We start from the raw sequence: 13365 nt of genomic DNA, 5'->3' as shown, positions 1-13365 counted from the left end.
CATACAATACCACATTTTACCCTTGGCAAAGAGTTGGGATCCCCCAGGCTTCAAGGTTCCTGGGCTCCAGCCCCAGCCCCAATCCCCACACTGCTATTTTTAGTGCTCTCCCTGCACATCTAAGTTCCCTCTAAACTGCGCAGCTGCACAGCAGCCTATTACGCGCTGCGCAGGTGCTCAAGGCTGCGGCAGGGAGAGATGCTTCTCCCCCAGCCCCGGACCAGCCGCGGCGAGAGCTGCCCCTCCCCTGGCCCCAACCCAGCCCCGGACTGCCGCAGCCAGGAGAGAGGCGCCTATCCTGCGACCCCAGCCCCAGAACTGCTGCAGTGGGAAGAGACACCTCTCCCCCCCGAACCCAGGTGCTGCTGCAGGGAGAGAGCGGCGGGAGGCGGGGGGAAGAGAGAGAAAGTCCTCTTTCCCTGCTATAACCCTGGGGCCACCTGCACCCCAAAGCCCTCATCCAGAGCCTGCACCCCCAGCCGGAATCCTCACCTCCCCCCACCCCAACCCTCTGCCCCATCCCTGCGTCCCTTCCCACACTCCGAACCCCTCAGCCCCACCCCTGCCACATGCGGGTGTCATACATCACCTCCCTATTGCTCACAGAAGAGACTGTATGCATTGAAATCCCCTTCAAATCCCTGTCAGTTCTTGCTCTACTTCCACATAGGTAATCAACCTCCCTGAGCAGTGGTAACCAGAGGTATGTCCACACTTAAACTGCAAGAGCAGCACAGCTGCTACACTGCAGTTGTGCCGCTGTAACATCTCAGTATAGACACTCACTACAGCAACAGGAGAGAGTCTACTCCCGGGGGAATTCTGTGCCACTGCACATGCGCAGAATTCATGTCCCGCACAGATTCTCTCCCCTCCCTCCCAGCAGAAAATACATTCAGCTGGAGAAGTGCTGTAGTTGTGCCTTTCCCCTACCAGGGGCTGCTGTGGCACCAGAACAGAGAGCAGCTGCTCCCTGACAGGAGCAGCCCTAGCTGCGGATAAGGAAGAGAAGAGGCTGCATTCCTCACAGCACCCTGCCTGTGGGGCCATATCAGGAGGCACAGGATATGAGGGGACGAACAGCATGGGGCCCCATGAGGCTCCTGGGGGGGGGGGGGGGGAGGTCACAGACTTGAGTTCAGAAGGCTGGGGGGGCAGACTGGAGTGTGGGCTGAATGGGAGCAGAGGTGCAGGGCCACATAGCGGATGGAGGGAGGAGTGGCTAACTGGGGGTGCAGGGACACCTGGTGATGGAGGAGGGGGTACAGAGTGGTTGAGTGGGGGTACAAGGACACATGGAGACAGGGCGAAGGGAGGTACAGCATAGCTGAGTGGGGGGTGTAGGGACACATGGGGCCAGGGGCAGCTGAGTGGGGTGCAGGGACACATGGGAACAGGGAGGTTCAGGGACACATGGGGACAGGGACAGATGTGTCTGACTGAATGAGAGGGGCTACGAGTCGGCCAGAGTCTGCATGGGGGAGGCTCCCTAACAATCCTCCCCCCAAAAAACAACCTTCCCTACACTTCTCCATCCCATACCCAACAACCCACCTAGTTCACACCCAGACTCCCAGCAATTACTTCCCTCTCCTTCAGCTCCTCGGTTACCCCTGATTCCCCCAAATCTTTGCACTATTTCTGAGGGGGTGTGGGAAACGTGTTTCTGTATTGTAGTTTAAATGAATTACTAAAAGTTCTGTATTAATATGCCTAGTAAGCAACCTGTGTGTCAAAAAACATTTCCTGAATAGTTTTTGTTGTCTATATTGTTACAAAAACATACCTGGACAGGTATTTTGAAATAAATTACCAAAATAATTTAAACTGGTGTGATTATATTGTGTTACTCTGATAAAATATGCAGAATTTTAAAATACTGTAGGCAGAATTTTTAATTTTTTGGCACAGAATTCCTCCAGAAGTAAGATTCTCCCATTGCTGTAGCTAATCCACCTCCCCGAGAGGTGTTAGCTAGGTCAACTAAAGAATTCTTCCATTGACCTAGCACTGTCTATACCAGGGGTTAGGTGGGCATAGCTATGTCTCTGAGGGGTGTGGATTTTTCACAGCCCTGAGACACATAGCTATGCCAGTGTAAATTTCTCTTTTTTGGATGCAGCTTAACATGATTTAAAAAAACAAAAAACGTAACAGTAAAAGCTTATTTTAGACACTATAGGCAGATACAGCTTTGATACAACCAGGAAGCAGTTATGAATAAACTAGCATTTCATTTGTCTTGGTAGAACTTGATTTTTATTTTTTTCTAATTTAGATGATTTTTGTTAAGTTTTATTTAAGGTTTTTTCCAATTTTTTTTTTTTTCTGTTTCTAAGTATATTTATTTTTACAGTTGTGGGGGGTAGGGTTGGGGTCAGGGCAATGCTGACAATGGGGCAGCAGGGGGCTCCCTGTGTAGCCAAGGGGCCCAAAACACCAGGGCACAAGGTGCAGGGGAGGCTGCAGTTGTTCTGGTCTTGAGCACAGACCCCCCAACCAGGACTTGAAGGAGGATAAGTCCTGGCCAAGGGGGAGGCCATACCGATGATAAACTGTTCCCGCCCAGGGACAGCTCCCACACTCATGGCTAGTGAATGAGTGAGTGGGATCATGACAGCGGAGCTGCAGAGGGGTTCCTGCAAGGCCACAGGGCTGGTGATACTGGTTCCCTCCAGGCACAAGGTGTGGGGAAGGCTGGGGTCTTGGCAGGGCACAGCTGAATGTGTGAATAGGAGGCCAGGCCTGTGAATAGGAGGATGAATCCCGAGCTGCATGGAAGCCACCCTGCTGCTGAATGACTCCTGCCGGTGGCCAGAGCTATTCAGCAGCGAGGTAGTCTCCTCTGTGGCCAGGGATAACAAGGACTCTTCCTTGCACAGTCCTGGCCAGAGGTGTCTGCTCCGCTAGGCCAGGAAACTGCAGCCTCCCCAGTACCTTGTGCCTGCCAGTATCAGGGTTCACCAACCCCACAGCCGTGCAGGGAGCCCTCTGCTACTCTACTGTCATGGCCTTGTTCCCTCACTCCTGTGACAGCAAGGCTACAGAGGGCTCCTTCCATGGCCATCGCCACCCAATCCGCAGGTACGCCCACTGTTATCAACTGTTTGGGGGGCGGTTTTTTCTTCTCTTGAGGGGAGGAGGTGTCAATTTCAGTGTGTCAGCTGAAATCGATGTTTACCAACAGTTAGACATTAAAATCAAATTCTACCAAGCCTAATTTTAACATACCATTTCTCATGGTAGAACAGGATCTTAAATCTTAGAAGAAGTCATTAGACTATCAACTAGCCATGATCTTTAACATATTCAATAATTCTCAATGTTCTAATTTTATGTAACACTAGTTAATGCTTATGTAACACCAAGGAAATCAAAGCACTTTACAGGCATTAGTGAATTTATCCTCACAACCCCCTAGTGCAGTGGCTAAATACTGTTATTTCCATTTTATAGATGAAGAAACTGAGGAACAGAATAAGGACAAGGCTCAAGGTCACACTTCAAGGGCCTGATTCTGGGCTCCATGGTGGAATCTTTACAGTAGCTCAGCTTCTAGGGGCTGCAAAGCCACTTTAACCAGTCATCAGAAATAACTGGAGCACTAAGACAGTATATTACCTCCCCATTCCCAAGCATAGGGGTGCCAGATGAACGGTAAGAGAACCAGCTAATGCACCTAACACTCCCAACTATTCAGATGCATCAAGCCACCATAAGTCAAAGCAGCCCATCCTATGCTATGCCTACTGTGATAAGCAGGACAGGATTTGTCCCAAGTCCATGACAGAACTCTAAATAGAACTCACAATCTCAGAGCCTGTAACTCAATAGATACAAGGCTATCCTCCCTTACACATAAAATTATCAATTGCTCTGCGATTCCATTAAAGGCTTTAGTAAAGTTTAACAAAAAGCCACTACATTTAAACAAATAAAGATTAAGGCAAACATTTTTGTTTTAGAAGGGCTGATGATCATGCAGATAATTTCAAAGGTTGGGGGGAGCACAGCAGAGATGGAAACAAACATTTCAGTAAGTCTGCTGATTTTCTAGGAGGATATTTTGCATTATTTGCCAATGCTGCTGTTGGGCAGAACTACCCAAAGCAAAGTAACTATCAACTGGGTGAAGTCTTGCACTGAAAATCGAGCACAGCAACTCATTCTGGTTTCACATTTGTACCTCTCTCAGTAGCATGAGAGACTATTAGGATGTGTCTGCACTAGGATTTTTCAAAGGCCTAGTTTTCAATAGGTGCAGCTCTACCAGTGGAAACTATAGTGAACATATGACTCAGCTATTTTTACCACTGAGATGCCTGAGCTTTGTCTACGCACTATAGTTTCACTGGAGGAACTACACTAGGAACTAACAGATCTAATAATTTACAGACAAAGCTTTTAGTCTCTATATCAAATGTGTATGAAGGATGAGAATCAGGGGCAAAAAGAAAGCAGTACCAGGGCATGTTTCGACTGCTATGGTGACTCACCATTACAGAAACTGCAGGAATGTTTCTGTCTCCCTTTGTCAGTCAGACAATTCCCTAATGTGGGTCTCCAAGACAGTCATGTTGAAAGGGGACATTGAGAAAATACCCCACTTTTGCTTAATCCCCCATTTTGGGAGACACTAACTGCAAAAACATACTGAAAACAAAGATATTCTAACAAATTGTGAAGTAAACCCTGACTTTAATGAGTTATTTCAGACATTATGCAGTGTGTTCTGGGATAATTGCATAATACCTGAATAAATACTGCAAGACACTAATTATAGCCTCCGACTTTTAGAGGGCTGCAGCTTCTCTTCTCTCCTCCTGCTACTACTGGGGGCAGAAGCAGAGATGGTGAGGAGGCCATTACTACTGGAAGTAGGGTGGATAAGGAAGAAGGGAGGCCCTGCTAAAGCTAAAACTGCTGGGAGTGGGGCTGGGCGAAGGAGAAGCTGCTGAGGCTGGAGCCAGGGAAGGCAAAAGGCAGGGGGAAAATGAACTGCTGAGTGACTACAGGAGAAAACGAGAGGCTGCTGTGGCTGGAATGAGGAAAATCTAGAGCTGCAGGTGGTCTGGAAGGATAGAAAACTATAGAGTAGGGAGGGAAAAGGGATCTAAAGAGATGAGAAAAATTTTTACTGCTAGACAGCTTTGGCAGGAGGGGGAGAAGAGAACTGAGGTACCAGTTGCTGCTTAGGAGGAGCTGAGGGTGGAAGGAGACAGGGTTGTAAGGAGCCAGGGAAGGGTCTGATTCTGAATCACTCTGATATGGTAGGTTCACTAGTTTCTCCCATGTTTTAGACCTCTGACTTACATGAACACAACACATTTGAAAGGTTTTTATATTAGAAACTGGCTGCAATTTTCATGTGTGAATGAAAATATTCTAAAGAGATCCAAGAGAAATGATGAAGTCAGTGCAGTGCTTCTATATCGTGATGCCAATTTTTCCCAACCCAAAATTCCCAGACTCTGGGAATTTTTCACCAGTTTGGGAAATTTTTGGCGCTAGCCAGTGCCTCTATATCCTGGGAAATTTCCCAAAATCTGGGAATTTTTGAGTAAAATGTTTCACCTTGGGAAATTGCAGGGCAAATTGGGAAACTGCAGGACACATGCTGTTAAAAATTCCCAGATTTTGGGAAATTTCCCAGGATATAGAAGCACTGAATCAGTGTTATTTTCTAATACGCATAACAGAGAAGTTGTAGGATTGTCCAAAAACCAAGATGGGAAAAGGAGTGAATGGAGTCACTGACAATGGTAAGGGGCATGGCTAGTAAGTGGATTCAACAGTCTTGGGATGTTGAAGAAGGGATAGCAAATGAAGTTGTGAATTGTAAGGAGGCCTGATTTACTTAAACCTAGAATCTTCTGTAAGGACTGCAGGATAGTTAACTCATCTTATTTTTCTGTCTTAGTAGTGTTGAATTTGCTTCGTGATTGTTCTAAAACTAGTTAAGTGTGAAAGCTGCTGATCAACACTGTATTCTGTTGATTAGAGTTTAGTTATTACCAAATATCACCGCATGAGTTTCTGACTCAACATGCTTACAGTTGAATGAAATGAAAGGAAATGATGAGAACTGAAATAATGGAAAGAATTTTTCTAAAGTAAAATGAAAATATTCTTAAGAGGTGTTACGCAGCAAGATAGAAATTATTTGGGCTCATCTTAAGTGCAGGGGAAAAAAAATCAGTTTCTTCACAATCAAGTGTGTCATTCAACAAAATTGTGTCTTTGAAATAGAAGATCAGAATGTTGATTATTTTGATAACCTTAATAGTGAAATATTTTCAATGCTTGTGTGGACACAAAAATGTAGCCACAATTTAATCATGAAAATCCCTGATCCAAGCCTTCCAGAAGCATTTCAATTTCAGTTTCAGTCAGGAGCATTTTTCACCCCAAAATTCGGCAAAGATTAATCTGTGATTATGTTGTAAGAACTAAAAGTAAAGACACTAACTTAATAAATTGCCCTCAATGTAAAGAAATGGAAAGATGCTTTGAGCTTTAATGTGCTCCTCCAGACAGATTAAAAAAATGTACAGGTTAACATATAATGTAAACAAAAATTAGTGAAAGAACTAAAAGAATCAAAATTGACATGATTGGTAGAACATGGAAGACAACCTGAGAATAATTATGAATAATTCATACAGCGAAGCCTGATTTGACTAACAAAGAACTGTAACCTCATAAGAACAAAAGTCAAAAAACAATTCAGAGCAGCTAGGAACTTTTCCACATCTATCCAACATGACTGATCTCAAATACAAAGATCAGAGGTTGAGTTCAGATAAAGAAGAAGCTGAAATATGGCTAACAGAAGACAATCTTATATATCTTCCAACACTTAAAATGGTAAATCCAGATTTGCCCCCATATGTATTTTGTGAAAGTTGGGCCACAGTTTATTACATGAAAAAGTTGGAAAATTAGAAAGTAAACTCACAAGACAGGACAGTTGAATTCAAGATTTTGTCAATATTTGACAACCCACACTCCTGTCCAACCAGTTCAGCATCACTACAGCGTGCTTTTAGGATACTCTGATTAATTTGGTAAAAACTTTGTAGAAATGTTGAAAAAGCAAGTACATTAATAAAATTGTGTGAGCATTCCAAGACCAATACAAAAGTGTGTTAAGGCCTAAGCCAACAGCACTCAAAGGCTGTGTTTTACAGTCTGGGGTTCTCAAACTTTTTCATAGAATGGAGAACATTTTAGAGAGTCTCACAGATCCCCTCCACATTGCCTGTACCTGCAATAGTACAGACGGCCAGACTGGCCTCTCACAACAGGCAGATCAATTGTGACCACATAACATGGCTGTTGAAACTATAGAGGTTACTTACATGGAGAAGTAACATTAAGAAAGTATTTAATGTATTCTTAAAAGTGACCATCAATGCAGTTTTGCAGCTTCAAATAAGAGAAGTCAACATCACAAGCATGCGATGCCAGCAGCTGCTCTGCAGGCCACCAGTGGGTGAGCAGACCAGTTTGGGAACCTCGGATTTATAAAATTGCAAGCTTTTCAATGTAAACAGGGCGCCTTTTTATGTTTCAGAAATTCACTTCATAGACATGTCACAACCAGACCCTACTCCTGCAGTGGATCCTTGCATGGGACACGGATACCTACACAAGGCCCTGCAGCCCCAACTCGGAACCCTAGTATGTCATCTCAGCTTATAAAGTGAGAGGGGTGGGAGGCTCCAGAAAAAGCTCTGTTCTTCACGGCTGGGAAAAAACAGCAGAGCCTTGTTGGGGGCTTTCGGGGGGTGGGAAACGCAGACGGGGGAGGAGAGAGCTGATGCGGGGGGCGGGACGGGGACACCCCCCAGCGGGCAGGGCAGCCCTGCTGCCGGGAGGAGCGGGGGCGGGCGGGAAGCAGATACAGTTACTTCTGCTGGGGCAGGCGGAAGTTGCCGTGCTCGCGGGGCTGGCGCAAGAAGCAGCGGTTGCTGCGTGGGGATCGGGCCGGAGCGAGATGCTCGGCAGCCCGCGAGGGCCGCATGGCCCTGCCCTATCCCGGGGGGAGGGGCGGTGACAGCTGCGCAGTCAGTAAATCCACCCCAGGGGGCGTGTAGGTCCCACCCCACTCCGGCCGCGGGCTCCCCGCGCCTCCCGCCCGGTACCTTGTCGCAGTAGAGCCCGACCAGCTGCTTCATCCGCCAGTGCGGAGCCGTGAAGACATCCACCTCGTCGGGGAAGGGAGCCATGTTCTCCCCATAGAGACTCGCCGTGACCAGCGCGAGCAGCAGCACTGGCAGCGACAACCGCTCTGCGCATGCCCCGACCCGCCGAGGCCGCTCTGGGAGTAGCCCTTGCCCCCCGTCACGTGACAGGGGCCACCCGAACAGCGGCCTGCCGCAACGGCCGTGGGAGCGCTTCGCAGCGTGCGCAGGCTCTTTGCCGACTGCTGACGGGCTGCTTCGGGAGTGGGGGCGCGGCCTCAGCCGTGAGGGCAACACTGCGGGCGCCGCCCCCGCTGGCTTCCCTGCTCCCGGCTCTGGCCCGTCCGCACCAGGCACCGCAAAGAGCTAACGCTGGGGGGTGGTAACGCGCGTGGTGGGCGGGGCTGCCAGCCCCGCTCCCTCCCCCGGGCTGCCAGCCCCGCTACCACCCCCGGGGCTGCCTGCAGCCTGTGCCCCTCCCCCAGGCTGCCAGCCCCGCTCCCACCCCCGGGCTGCCTGCAGCCTGTGCCCCTCCCCCGGGCTGCCAGCCCCGCTCCCTCCCCCGGGCTGCCTGCAGCCTGTGCCCCTCCCCGGGCTGCCTGCAGCCTGTGCCCCTCCCCCGGGCTGCCAGCCCCACTCCCTCCCCCGGGCTGCCTGCAGCCTGTGCCCCTCCCCCGGGCTGCCAGCCCCACTCCCTCCCCGGGGCTGTCTGCAGCCTGTGCCCCTCCCCCGGGCTGCCAGCCCCACTCCCTCCCCCGGGCTGCCTGCAGCCTGTGCCCCTCCCCCGGGCTGCCAGCCCCACTCCCTCCCCGGGGCTGTCTGCAGCCTGTGCCCCTCCCCAGGGCTGCCAGCCCCACTCCCACCTCCGAGCTGTCAGCCCCCACCCTCGGGCTGCCAGCCCCACTCCCACCTCCGGGCTGCCAGCCCCCTCCCCCTGGCTTTCTGCAGCTTGTGCCCCTTCGCTGGGCTGCCAGCCCCACGCCTGCCTCTGGGCTGCGGCCCCCCATCTCCGGCCAGCTCCTACTCCCGCAGAGGGGCAAAGGGTTAGAGGGTTGGATTTCGGGGGATCTCACCTGTTCCCACCCCATGGATCCCCTGGTGCACCATGCAGGAGTTGCTGCCCTGGTTTGCCCCACAGCCAGTGCAGGAGAGACTCAGGCTCAGGGGAACTGCCACGCAGGCATTAAAAGATCAACATCTGGCCCTCAATTAAGTGCATAAGTGTTAGTAAGTTTAGCTGACAAGGAACAGCAGCCCCCCTCTCTGCACTGCTGACATCAAGGAGGCCACACGGCCCTGAAGTTTATGCAGAATCAATTGCAGGAGTCAAGTGTACTATCTTATATGTTAAGGGGCCACTTCTGAAACGTTTTGGGAGATACTCAATGGGAGTGGAAGGCACTCATCCTATCGCTGAATCCAGTCCTTCATGTCCTAGTACATGAGCCTGACACACACCTGCCGCTCAGTTTACAATTTCTCTCGTCAGTTGGATGGGGCATTATTTTGTAAAGTCTCATTCAACTGGGTGAAAGCTTAGAGGTTGCATTATTAAATTGGGTGTGAGACCATGGTTACCAATACCTGAATACTAGAGATGGATGTAGAGGACATGCACAGTGTGATTGGAGGGGACAATCCTTTTTCCTAAACTGGAGTGAGGGATCCAATGCAGACCCCAGCCCTACAGCTTTTCAGTATTACTATGCAACATAAGACTGGACAAAGCAAGGTGAATACTAATCATATTTAATACCCAACAGAGGAGGTAGAGATGCAATAGCTTACCCTTTGGGAACTGTGTTGAGATAATATACTTAGACTTCTGTAAAGACATTTGACTTAGTACTGTGCAACGCTGACTAAAAAATTTAGCACTACACAAAATCAATGCAGCATATATTAAATGTATTAAAAACGGCTGACAGATCTCAAAAAGTAACTGTAAATGTGGAGTCATCATCCAACTGGGGTGCTTTTAGTGAGATCCCAGTGCTAGCCAACATCTTTATCGATGAATTGGAAGAAAATATAAAACCATTGTTGGCAAATGAGCAGATAACACAAAAGATGGTGGAGAGATTAATAAGGACAGGTCAGATATACAGAGTGATCTAGATCAGTGTTTCTCAACGACTGGTCCATGGACTGGCAATGGTCCCTGAGATATCCCTGATAGAGTTAAGAACAGTGGTCACCAACCAGTCGGTCGCGATCTCTGGTGGTGTAGTGGGGCTGCCGCTAAGGCAGGTTCCCTGCCTGCCCTGGCCCCACGCCACTCCCAGAAGTGGCCAGCATGCCGTGCGGGAGAGAGGGGGCAGAGGTCTCCGCATGCTTCTCCTGCTTGCAAGCACCACCCCCGCAGCTCCCGTTGACCGTGAACGGGGAACTGCAGCCAATGGGAGCTGTGGGGGCGGTGCTTGCAGGCAGGAGCAGCACTCGAGCCACGTACCCCCGCCCCGCAGGGGTGCATTGGCCCCTTCCGGGAGTGGCGTGGGGTCAGGGCAGGCAGGGAGCCTGCCTTAGCAGAAGCCCCGCTGCACCAATAACCAGGAGCTGTCGGAGGTAAGTGCTGCCCGGCAGGAGCCCCCCAGCCCTGAGCCCCCTCCTGGAGCCAGCACCCCATACCTCCTCCTGCATCCCAACACTCTGCCTCAGCCCAGAGCCCCCACCTGCACCCAAACTCCCTCCCAGAGCCAGCACTCCATACCCCCTCCTGTACCCCAACACTCTGCCCCAGTCCAGAGCCCCTGCCTACACCCAAACTCACTCCCAGAGCCAGCACCCCATACCCCCTCCTGTACCCCAACACTCTGCCCCAGTCCAGAGCCCCTGCCTACACCCAAACTCACTCCCAGAGCCAGCACCCCATACCCCCTCCTGCACCCCAATACTCTGCCCCAGCCTGGAGCCCGCTCCTGCACTAAAACTCCCTCCCAGAGCCCACACCCCCTCCTGCGCCCTGACACTCTGCCCCAGCCCGGAGCCCCCCACCTGCACCCAAACTCCCACCCAGAGCTTGCACCCCTCATCAGCTCCTGCACCCAAACCCCCTACCCCACACTCAGCCCCAAGCCCCCTCTCACCCTCCAAAACCCTCGGCCCCAGCCCTGAGCCCTCACCCTCACCCCCTCCTCAACCCCTGCCCCAGCCTGGTGCAAGTGAGTGAGGGTGGGGGAGAGCGCGCGACAGAGAGAGAGAGAGGATGGAGTGAGCAGGGACGGGGCAGGGTAGATCCTGGGTTGCACTTAAATTCTAAAAGTGATCTTGTGCAGAAAAAGATTAGAGACCACTGATTTAGGAAGACAGCAAGCTGATTCCTAATATCAAAAAGGTTGAGAAACACTGATCTAGATCACTTGGTAAGTTGTACTTCAACAATGTACTTTTTGATACAGTCAAATGCAAGGTCATACTTCTGGAAACAACGAACATATAGCACTCTTACAGGATGGGGACTGTATTTTACAAAGGGGCTTAGGAGTCCTGGTAGATAACCAATGCAACATGAACTTCCAGTGTGATGCAGTGGCTTCAAGAGCAAATACTTAATAGTGAGAGCCTAAAGAAGCTCAATCTATTAAATTGTTTAAAGCAGGGTTCGGCAACCTTTCAGAAGTGGTGTGCCGAGTCTTCATTTATTCACTCTGATTTAAGGTTTTGCGTGCCAGTAATACATTTTAACGTTTTTAGAAGGTCTCTTTCTATAAGTCTGTAATATATAATTAACTATTGTTGTATGTAAAGTAAATAAGGTTTTTAAAATGTTTAAGAAGCTTCATTTAAAATTAAATTAAAATGCCGAGCCCCCCCGGACCGGTGGCCAGGACCTGGGCAGTGTGAGTGCTACTGAAAATCAGCTCGCATGCTGCCTTCGGCACACGTGCCATAGGTTGCCTACCCCTGGTTTAAAGAAAGGATTCAGAGGTAACTTAAATCTCGCAGAAAAAGGGATAATGAGATCTCGTGGCTGGAGGCTGAAGCTAGATAGACGAGAAATAGGGCACAATTTCTTTAACAGTGAGGGTAATTAACCATTAGAACAACATGCAGGGATTTGGTGGAATCACCATCACTTGAAGCCTTTAAATCAAGAATGGATATCTGTCCAAAAGATATGCTCTAGTTTTACCAGTGGTTATGGGTATGATACAAGAATCACTTAGTGAAGTTTTATGGCCTGTGTTATGCAGGAGGTCACACCAGATCAGGGGTGGCCAACCTGTGGCTCCAGAGCCACATGTGGCTCTTCAGAAGTTAATATGCGGTTCCTTGTATAGGAACTGACTCCAGGGTTGGAGCTATTGGCGCCAACTTTCCAATATGCCAGGGGGATGCTCACTGCTCAACCCCTGGCTCTGCCACAGGCCCTGTCCCCACTCCACCTCTTCCCGCCCCCTCCCCTGAGCCTGCCATGCCCTCACACCTCCCTCCTCCCCCCCAGAGCCTCCTGCACGCCACAAAATGGCTGATCGGGAGGTGCAGGGAGGCACTGATTGGCAGGGCTGCCAAAGGGTGGGAGCTGCTGGAGGGCTGCTGATGTATTACTGTGGCTCTTTAGCAATGTACATTGGTAGATTCTGGCTCCTTCTCAGGCTCAGGTTGGCCACCTCTGCACCAGATGATCACAATGGTTCATTCTGACCTTAAAAGTGGGGGTGAAATCCTGGTTCAACTGAAGTAAATAGCAAAATGCCCATTGACTTCAATGGAGCCAGGATTTCACCCTATTTGTCTAAGCCAGGCTTGGTGCACTTGCAGCCATTGTGGATAATATATTGATGTTTGAAGTAAATCTACATGCCATGCTCCAGAGATCTAGGGGAAAGGGGTTAAGTGAAATCTGGACAAATGCATCATAAAACCAGCTGAAGTACAGTATATTGATTACTTTGTCTCACGAGTTTATCAAGACCAACAATGCAAAAAAGTGGCATCCATTTCTGAGGATGAGAATCATACTTACCTGGAAATATATTGGGGATGGCAAATCACCTTGCCAAGTTTCTATCACAATTTGTGGAAAACCTTGGCCCCACCAAGTGTTCTCCTAAAGAAAGATGATTAACCGGAACTATCTTCATCAAAATGAATCAATTAACCTACTAGTGTAAGCATATTGGCATACTATGATATAACTAGAAGGTTAACAGTTCAGGTGTTCAGTGAGGATTTAGGG

At 49.6% G+C, this 13365-nt stretch overlaps 1 protein-coding gene across 1 annotated transcript in view; it reads right to left on the bottom strand.

The window, feature by feature from the left end:
* The window catches only part of FBXL5 (F-box and leucine rich repeat protein 5), a 57089-nt gene extending 48794 nt beyond the window's left edge, over positions 1–8295 (bottom strand). The window contains exon 1 of the mRNA XM_065404668.1: positions 8148–8295. Coding sequence (XP_065260740.1) covers positions 8148–8231 — 84 coding nt within the window. The 5' untranslated portion in view covers positions 8232–8295. The remainder of the gene's footprint in view (positions 1–8147) is intronic.
* Positions 8296–13365: the final 5070 nt, after the last annotated feature.

Source organism: Emys orbicularis, chromosome 5 (genome assembly GCF_028017835.1).
Source record: "Emys orbicularis isolate rEmyOrb1 chromosome 5, rEmyOrb1.hap1, whole genome shotgun sequence".
In the NCBI taxonomy this organism is placed as follows: domain Eukaryota; kingdom Metazoa; phylum Chordata; order Testudines; family Emydidae; genus Emys; species Emys orbicularis.
Note: the sequence above shows the minus strand (reverse complement) of the source record. Positions and strands in the feature narration are given on the sequence as shown.